The sequence below is a fragment of the Pelodiscus sinensis genome, chromosome 8 (genome assembly GCF_049634645.1).
Source record: "Pelodiscus sinensis isolate JC-2024 chromosome 8, ASM4963464v1, whole genome shotgun sequence".
NCBI lineage: Eukaryota > Metazoa > Chordata > Testudines > Trionychidae > Pelodiscus > Pelodiscus sinensis.
In genome coordinates this window covers 30633408-30642476 of record NC_134718.1, presented here as the reverse complement: position 1 = coordinate 30642476, position 9069 = coordinate 30633408, and the positions used below count along the sequence as shown (strand labels likewise).

At 45.1% G+C, this 9069-nt stretch overlaps 1 protein-coding gene across 1 annotated transcript in view; it reads left to right on the top strand.

Annotated features, from left to right (window-relative positions):
- The first annotated feature begins 2997 nt into the window (after window positions 1-2997).
- Window positions 2998-9069, top strand: part of SLC29A3 (solute carrier family 29 member 3) — a 41170-nt gene continuing 35098 nt past the window's right edge. Inside the window, exons 1-2 of the mRNA XM_006121491.4 lie at window positions 2998-3574; window positions 5528-5829. Of these exons, the coding sequence (XP_006121553.1) occupies window position 3574; window positions 5528-5829 (303 nt within the window). The 5' untranslated portion in view covers window positions 2998-3573. The remainder of the gene's footprint in view (window positions 3575-5527; window positions 5830-9069) is intronic.

Below are 9069 nucleotides of genomic sequence, written 5' to 3'. Positions count from 1 at the left end.
CAGTTTTTCAAGCTCTATACTGCAGAGCATACAGTGAAGTCTCCCCAGGAGTGGCTGCCGGCCCCACTCCCGGAAAGGCTTTGCTGCACTCTCTGCTCTGAAAGTTATACTGCAGAGCCTGCTCTGAAGCTGGTTCCCCAGAAGTCAGGGAGCCAGTGTGTAACTGTAACAGAAAATAATAAACTGAGGTTTATCAGTTGATCATTTAAATGGTTACACTTTTACATCCCTAGCCTGGAATCAGAATACAGATGGGGACATCATATCTGGAAGAACCTCCAGTTACAGGTAAATAACCACTTCTTCCATGTTAATCCTCAACTGCCTGATTACAACAATCAAAATAAAAAACAGTGAACAGAGTATTAGGTTTGTAAAATTATTTTAGCTTTAGTAAGAGATTATATTAAAGAGAAGCTGATTTAAACCCTAACCCTAATTTAATCTAGATTCCTAATTTAATCTACAAAAATGATATATGCATTCAAATGGGCTAATCATATTGGCTACGTGTAGACTGGCATGATTTTCCGCAAATGCTTTTAACGGAAAAGTTTTTCCGTTAAAAGCATTTGCGGAAAAGAGTGTCTAGATTGGCACGGACGCATTTCCGCAAAAGCACTTTTTGTGGAAAAGCATCCATGCCAATCTAGACGCAGTTTTGCGCAAGAAAGCCCCGATTGCCATTTTCGCGATCGGGGCTTTTTTGTGCAAAACAATACCGCGTTGTCTACACTGGCCCTCTTGTGCAAATGCTTTTGCACAAGAGGGATTTTGCCCAAACGGGAGCAGCACAGTATTTCCGCAAGAATACTGACAATCTTACATGAGATCGTCAGTGTAGTTGCGGAAATTCAAGCGGCCAGTGTAGACAGCTGGCAAGTTTTTCCGCAAAAGCAGCTGCTTTTGCGGAAAAACTTGCCTGTCTAGATGCAGCCATTCAGTACATTACAATCTTTCCAGTGACATGTTCATGAACCATCTTGCATCACTGAGTTATGACATTCAAATCATAAACTATATGGAATATTACATCACATCCACATGTAAAGTTAAGCACGTGCAGAGTTTGCTGTCGTGACTTAAGATTTAAATTCTGACCTTTAACATGATAGGCAAAATCTTGGCCCCATGGGCAAAATTTCCACTGATATCAATGGAGCCAGGATTGTGTGTATACAGTCACAACCTATAAAGAAATTACAACTGGCTTTGTTTCACTCCTCTATGACTCCATTTCCTTTTCTATCCTTTGTTGGTCTTTTGCGGTTAAGTAATCAGAGTAAGTAAAGGCAAGCATGAGTGTAAATCTTTGCAAATTTAGTTCTGTAGAGAGTAAGCTCTTTGGGACAGAGGAATTTCTCATGTTCTATATCAGTGCGTCTCATCTTTTTTTATAAAGTGCTCCTTTAAAAAAATTATAAATACCCCCAGTACCTACAGTTTTCAGACACACAAAAATGTTTTCTACCATTGCAACACATTTGTTTAAACAACATTGCTGGGCGAGCAATGACATGATTGGGTGTAAAAAGTACAAAAATAATAAAGCGCTGTAAAACTTAAAACAAAAATTTGGTTTTCTCAAAATTTCAGTTGTGTTGACAACCCCCCCAGACTTCTCTCAAGTATCCCTAAGGGTACTTGTACCACTGGTTGAGAAACATTGCTTTATATCTATATAGTGCTTAGCACACACAGGGCCTCGGGGTTGTAACTAAATAAATAATGCTCTATTCCACAGACAAAGGGCAGTGGACAATTATCTTTCTATATTTCCCAACTATGTGGACAACAAGTGAACTTTGAAACAAATAAGATTCTTACCCTGAAAGAGGAAGAAGTAGAAAACTAAAACAAGCAGCAGAACACAGTAGATGGAAACAGGGAAGAAAGTAATAAAAACAATGGGAATTTTGTTTTGCAAATAATATTTTTACATTTCTATAGTGCCTTTCCTCTTGAACAATTCCAAAGAACATTACATATTAATGTACAAACTAAATAATGGGATCACTTTGTCTACCAACCTGTTGTGGAATGTAGAATGTTAACAGTTGTGAATAAGCAACATTGCACAGTTGGTTAGGACAGGAAGTGACTAATATCATATCTAATTAAAATGTCAGGGTATTCAGAGAGGCAGAACGTAATACATGCACTGCAATTTGATCAGGACATTAAGGGGAACACCACTATTTTTGCATAAGTATCCTAAGCTTTTTGATGCCCATAAGTAATCACAACTTTGGTTTTTCCTTTTACCTTTTGGTTGTGTCTACACAGGCGCGATCTCGTGCAAAAGCGGCTGCTCTTGCGCAAAAACTTGCTGCCTGTCTACACTGGCCACATGTTCTTGTGCATGTAAACTGACGTTCTAATGTATAAAATCAGGGCTTCTTGCGCCAGAACTCTGACACTCCCGCTCAGGAAGAAGCCCTTTTGCACAAGAGCTCTTCCAGAAGAGGCCAGTGCAGACAGTAAACATGAATTTCTTGCTCAAGAAAGCCCTATGGCAGAACTTTCTTGTGTAAGCGAGTGTCTACACTGGCATGGATGCTCTTGCAGAAAAGCACATCTCTTCCGTAAAAGCACATGCCAGTGTAGACGCTCTCTTGTGGAAGAGTTTTTGCACAAGATCTCTTCCGCAAAAGAGTTCTTGCACAAGAAGCTGCCAGTGTAGACGTAGCTGTGTTTTGGGTGTTTGTCCCTAACATTCGATCAGTACCAGGGTAGCTATCTACCTTTCATGGTTATTAAGGACCACTATGAAAAATAAAGGACAACACTTAATTTTAAAGGCTAGCAGAACAGTGTGTTTTATTTGTGGCAGCTAAGTATGTGTCCCTTCAGGCAAACATATAAACAGTATCCGATCCCATTTTTACAAATATCTCTTCAATGGATGGTGGGTGTCAGGTACCAGATACAAGCATTCAAATCCAGGATGTGTTGATACCCCATTTGGGGCTGACTCTGAGGGATGTGAGTCACTGGGGCTTTTCACAGGTGGAGATATTCAGGAATAGCGTCTCTGGAATAAGAATTTCTGTACAACTCCATGTGGATGCTCTTCCTGCAGGCTGATTACACCGTGTTCCCATTTTAATCCGGTAGTTGGAATTTATGGCGCAAATTGCACAGTCTGCACTGAGCGTGTCTACAGGGAGGAATTATTCAGACACAAGACCACAGTTCTCCTTAATCCGAATTGCCTTCCAGGAGTGCACCAACGCTAGAAGCGTTACCCGCTCCCCCCCAAACTACGCCCATGTTAAACATCGGGGGGGCTTGCCCCACTGCTCGACCGGGGCCCCCCTCCTCCTGCGGCCTGCGAGCGGGGCCGGAGCGAGGAACAGCAGAGGAAGGGAGGCCGGCCCAGCCCGCCCCTAGGCAGGGCCGAGCGCCACATCCCCCGGTCGGGGCGGTGCTGGAGGCCGGGCCTGGGAAGCCAGACCCGGGGGGCGGCGTAGAGCCGGCGCGGTGCAGCCCTGGCCCGGCCAGGCCCCGCTGCGATCCCCGGTCTTGGAGTCGTTGCTGTCCCGAGCGGGGCTGGAGCCTCACAGCGGCAACAGTGAGTGGCTGCTGCCGCCGGTAGCTCCTCTGGGGCCGCGGGGGGCCTGCCTAGCCGGCTGCCTCTTCCCTGGCCGAGGCGGGCCGCCCCTGGCTGCCGGGCGTCCGGGGCTGAGCTCGGGAGGGGCTAACAGGCTCAGGGCTGAGCTACGCGTGTCTGCTGCTTTGGGGAGCTCCAGGGCCGAGCTGAACAGGCCACTACCCCGCCAGGCAAGCGAAGCTGGGGGAGGCCACCCCCCCTAGGGCCCGTTCGCCTTGTGTGAGGCTCAAGGTAGCAAATGAGCCGCCAGCAGCGGTGCTGAATGGGACCTGGGTTGCTGAAGGGCTGCTCAGGTTTGCGATTTAAGAGCTGTGCCACACAAAGGTGAGGGCAGTGCTAGTGTCTATTCTAGGCCTCTACCTTACATTGGGTGAGGACTGTTGCCTCACAAATCTGCTCCCCCTGAGCAGCTTACTTATAGCCACCTAACTCTCTGGCTATGTCTAGACTAGCATGATTTTCCGGAGTACTTAAAGTACTTTAAGTTATAAAATACCAAAGAAGTGACCCATCAGATTTCATTTTTACCTTGGTTCTAAGGATAGGCACAGGCTGATGCCCCTTGTATAAACTTAAAAAGCAACCAATAGTCTGGGAGCCCTTTAAAGATTAACAAAACATGTAGATGGTATCATGAGTTTTAGTGGGCAGAGCCCACTTCTTCAGATGGGTTCTGGACATCCAACACTCTGGTCATCTGAAGAAGTGGGTTGTGCCCATGAAAGCTCATGATACCATCTACATGTTTTGTTAGTCTGTACAGGGTAAACTTAAAAAACAACAAATAGTCTGGTAGCACTTTAAAGACTAACTCAGCTACCCCTCTGAAGCCCCTTGTATAGGGCATGGAAGATGTTTGTGTTCTATATGATGAGGGTTTATGATGGAAGCATTGACATTAAAGCAAGGCGCTTATTGGGACTCCACCAGACATGCCCTACATATTGCCATAGGTGGACCTGTCTGACTGCATGACAGTTCTTTCTGTACTTCTGTTGGAGTTAGTGTAGTTGGCCCAGTGCTTTTTCTGATTTCCTTTAGATCTGCTCTTGTGCCAGTGAGCAGAACATTGTGCCTGAAACCCCTCATACATTGCATCATATCCCTTCAGTGTCTCATCTGGGTCTTTGTCCCATTGTTTCCACCATCACCAACTTTTGTTGTAGCTCCTGTTCACTGTGTGTGGTCAGTGACCATGTCTCTCCTTTATCATACTCTGGGTTAAACCTCTCCAGTCCAGCACTCTCTAGTCTGGCAACATCCATGGCCTGGCATGATTTTAGTTAGCTGGATGTCCACTTATGGGTGTGGTCAAGTTTCCCATGGTCCTATAAAGTTTGTTTACAGCCTCCAGTCCTGGCTCTCAGTGTTCTCTGCTGTTAGTGAGCTCTAATTTACCTCTAAATGTCTTCTAAGAGCCTGGTAAGCCGTGGAAGTGTTGGTAATGTTGCTAGACACTGTTGTCCTTCCGTGGTTTGGCAAATTCCCTGGTTTGGCACCAGTCAGGTCCCATGGGTGCCGGACTAGAGAGGTTCAACCTGTACCTGACTCTGTAATAGCATCTCTGTTCTTTGCCAGCAGCATATGTACTGACCCATTGACCTTCAAAATATCTATGTTTCCCCACTGCATGGATGGGAAAGTGAACACAGAATTTAATTGTTTTGCCCAAGCCCGCTTGGTAAATTAATTGTTGGCACATAGGTGTTCCTGGTTCCCAATCTCATCCTGCTTTCTCTTTAGCATGCACTGCCCTCCTTTTTCTATGGACTGAAAGAGAACACTGGTATGCCTTCTTCTGCAAGCTGACAGGAAATGTGCGCCTTGTGTTTCTTGGCTTCTTGAGATATTTCATCCAGCTGGTGTAGAATTTTATCATATACAATAATTCCTCTTTTTGCTTTTCCCTTAAAGTGGCTGTTGACTTGGAAGATGGAGATGAAAGACTTCAACACAGTGCAAACTCCACATATAAACCAGTGAATACCTCTTACCAAGAAGAAGAGCCTCTGATTGAGGAGCCAGTGGGGAACAGATACATTCTGCACAAGCCTAAAGATCGCTTAAATGCTGCCTATGTTATTTTTTTCATCCTGGGTATTGGCTCTCTGTTGCCTTGGAACTTTTTCATCACAGCAAAACAATACTGGATATATAAACTTCAGAACTGCTCCAATCGTGAGGATCCGGAGGGAGATGGAGTCTCCGATCTCCGTGTGAGTATAATAGGTTCCCACTTGATGTCTGTGCTAGTGCTTGCATCAGCCTTTAAGCCCAGCATGACTGGATTCTCTGTACTTTAATCATGGTAACGGTTAACAGAAATACTAGGCACCGAGGTTGAGGCAGCAGACTTCTGCTTTCATATAGTTTGAACTGCAGTTGTGTTCTCTAAAATGGGCCTGTTAGTCACTCAGAACTAGGGAGTGGTAATAGCTGCTCTGTAATTAAAGGTTGAAACTAACTAGTTATTATCATCATAAACTTTACTTCTTTCCCTCCATCCCCTTTGCACTTCGGAGAAAAGAAACAAATTCCCCTGAAGTTTTGATTCTGTATCTGTTGGGGATACAGGGCTTTTTATTTTGTTTTGTAAAGTTTGCTAAAAACAAAAATAATTCTAAATGTTATGTTTAGAACTTTTACTTGAAGTTCACTTATGATTTTTTTAATATGTTAAAAGTAAACTCTTATTTTTATTCAAATAATCTATCTCCAACAATAGCCTATGAATTTAATATGTTTTGGCATTTGCATATATTTTTGCAAATTTTAAGTGAAGTTAAGGTGGTGTAATTCTGATGAGGAAAGAGTTAATGAGAGACAGATTATATGACCTTGAAAAATTCTGGATCTCATAAATACACATTTGCAGACCATTTCACATTTTTTTATGGCATAAAATGTGAGTTGAGTCAAATAGTATTTTGGGTTTTTAGCTAAACTCAAAATACACTTTCAGCTTCAACTCTTAGTGTGTTTTTCATTCACTCTGTTTTAATTAAACAGAGTTGATTGAGTGTTTCAATTTCAGTGCAAAAGCTCATGTCATAAGTTCTAATAGCCAGGGATTGTTGGATTTGGAGTTGTTCACTACATTCCTCCATTTCCTCCCAAAAATGAACTTTCATTTCCCTTCTCCCTTCACTGTGTATTGCTTTCCAAAAGACAATTCAGCACCAAAACGATTAAATTCAGAACTAGAGGAAACCACTTTGTCAATAGTTATGTTCATAGTTAGGTGTATAGGTCTGGTAGCATCTAATACTGCAATGTTCAGTGATCATTATTTGTTGCTATACCTAGGTCCTACTGAATAGTTGCTGCATCTGTATGTGGTTTCCTTATGGAGACATGCACACTTCTTCTAAGAAACCAATTTTCACAAATAGCTTCAATCAGTCAAAACCAGAAATTTCCTAACCTGTCTGCTAGGTCAAAAAGGGGGGAGAGTGGAAAGGTAACTCTTGTTGCTGAGTAACCGTAACAAAAATAAGTAAAAATAATTCTTTGCTGTGAGAGAAGACATGGTGGAATATGGAATAAACTTTCTGCTCTTCGTAACTTTGAGAATTAGGAATACTGGTGACAAGCTCACTCCTGATTAAGATGTCACAAAATAATGACATTTACAGTTGCGAGTATACTTCTCAGCCCCCGGGAGGGAGGGGACAACACAAGGCTTCCAGCTGCCACTATTTATGCAGCAGCTGGAGCCCTGGGACCTTTAAATTGCCACTGGAACCTCTCATGGTGTGCTTGGGACAGCTCTGAGGCTGGCAGAGAAAAGGAGAGGGGAGGGCGCAGTGCAGCATGCTAAGAACTGGCTGCTCCAACCCTTCCTCTGCTGGCTGAGACCCCACCCTTTACAGGAGCACGGAGCTGGAACCCTCCCACCCCGACCTTGCCCAAGGGCCTGGTGAGTCTGTCGTCCCCTCCACGTCTCACTGACTATGCAGGGGATTACCTTATAATGGTCAGTTTGTATTCAATGTAGCAACATCTTGTTCAGGGCTTTCATACCTTGAGAAATCCAAAGCCAACTGAGCTTCCTCAGATCAACTTCATCAGGTAAAATTAACATCTGTTTGGACTGCAGTTTGTAGCTGGATTGCTGCTTCACTATTTAGCTCTGGCTCTATTTGGAATAGACACTTTATAGTCAGTTTGGCTATATCAGATGTTTCATTGTGCACAGGGAAGACTAAGAGGCACAAGGTGTCTGTCTACTTTTCTGGAGACAAAATAAGTACTAACATGGCCCTCTAAAGAGACATTGTGCTGTTTTCAGCATCTTCCCCCTGTGCACCTAGTGATGAAGCATGTATATAAGAGGCAAAAGGAAGCATGACAGCAGGACTTTGAAAATGACAATGATAGCAAAACTTCTATGATGGGAAACCTACTCCAGGTCTTGTTATTTACAATTCTGCAGACTACCTTATGATGCAGTACAGCTTTTCCCCAAGTGCTGGCACGTGTGACTGTAGTACCTGCTACAGCAATAAGCCTCTGGCTTTTGGCATGTGAGATGAGAAACTTGTCATCTTTCGATTCATGGTCCAAACCTTTAGAAGCAAACTTGCCATTGGAGGATGAATGCTCAGCGGCTTCGTGTTTTGCATTGCATTTTTCTTCTTAATTCCTTGCTCCTTCACTTCTCATTGCTGCTGGATTCTTCAGTTCCTTGCAAGAGGTGCTACTCTGATGCCCCTATCTGAAAGCTCCTGTGGGTGAACACAAACACACCTGGCTTCACAAGACAAGCACCTGCAGTCAGATCATTTATTTACCCTAAAAAGAAATCATGCCAATTCTCCTTTTGAATGTAGCTTTCCAAAAGCAATGTTGGCAAGAGAAACTCTCCTGAGGCAGAGCAGTCCTGAAAATCTGAAAGTCTCTGTAACCCACCTACAGCTTGTGATGGCTGAGGAACTACAGGCAGTCCCCGACTTACGCGGCTCCGACTTACGTCGGATCCGCACTTACGAACGGAGCTTTTCTCGCCCCGGAGCTCACGGGCGGCGGGTCGCCACCCATGTCCTCTGGGGCGAGAAAAGCTTCTCTCAGTCTCCCTGTTCTGCTGGGGGTGTCCAGCAAAGCCGCTGGACCCCCCAGCAGACCAGGGACACCTGAGCAAAGCCGCCGCCTGGGCAGCTTTGCTCGTTTGCCCGGGAGCAAAGCCGCCCAGGCAGCGGGACCCCCGCCGCCTGGGCGGCTTTGCTCGGGTGTCCCTGGTCTGCTGGGGGGGTCCAGCGGCTTTTCTGGACCCCCCCCCCAGCAGAACAGGGAGACAGGAGCAAAGCCACACAGGTGGCATCCCGCCGCCTGTGCGGCTTTGCTCGGGGGCAAAGGAGCAAAGCCACACGGGCGGCGGGGTCCCTCCGCCTGTGCGGCTTTGCTCGGGTCTCCCTGGTCTGCTGGGGGGGAGGCGGCGCAGCTAGTGCTCCGCCCCC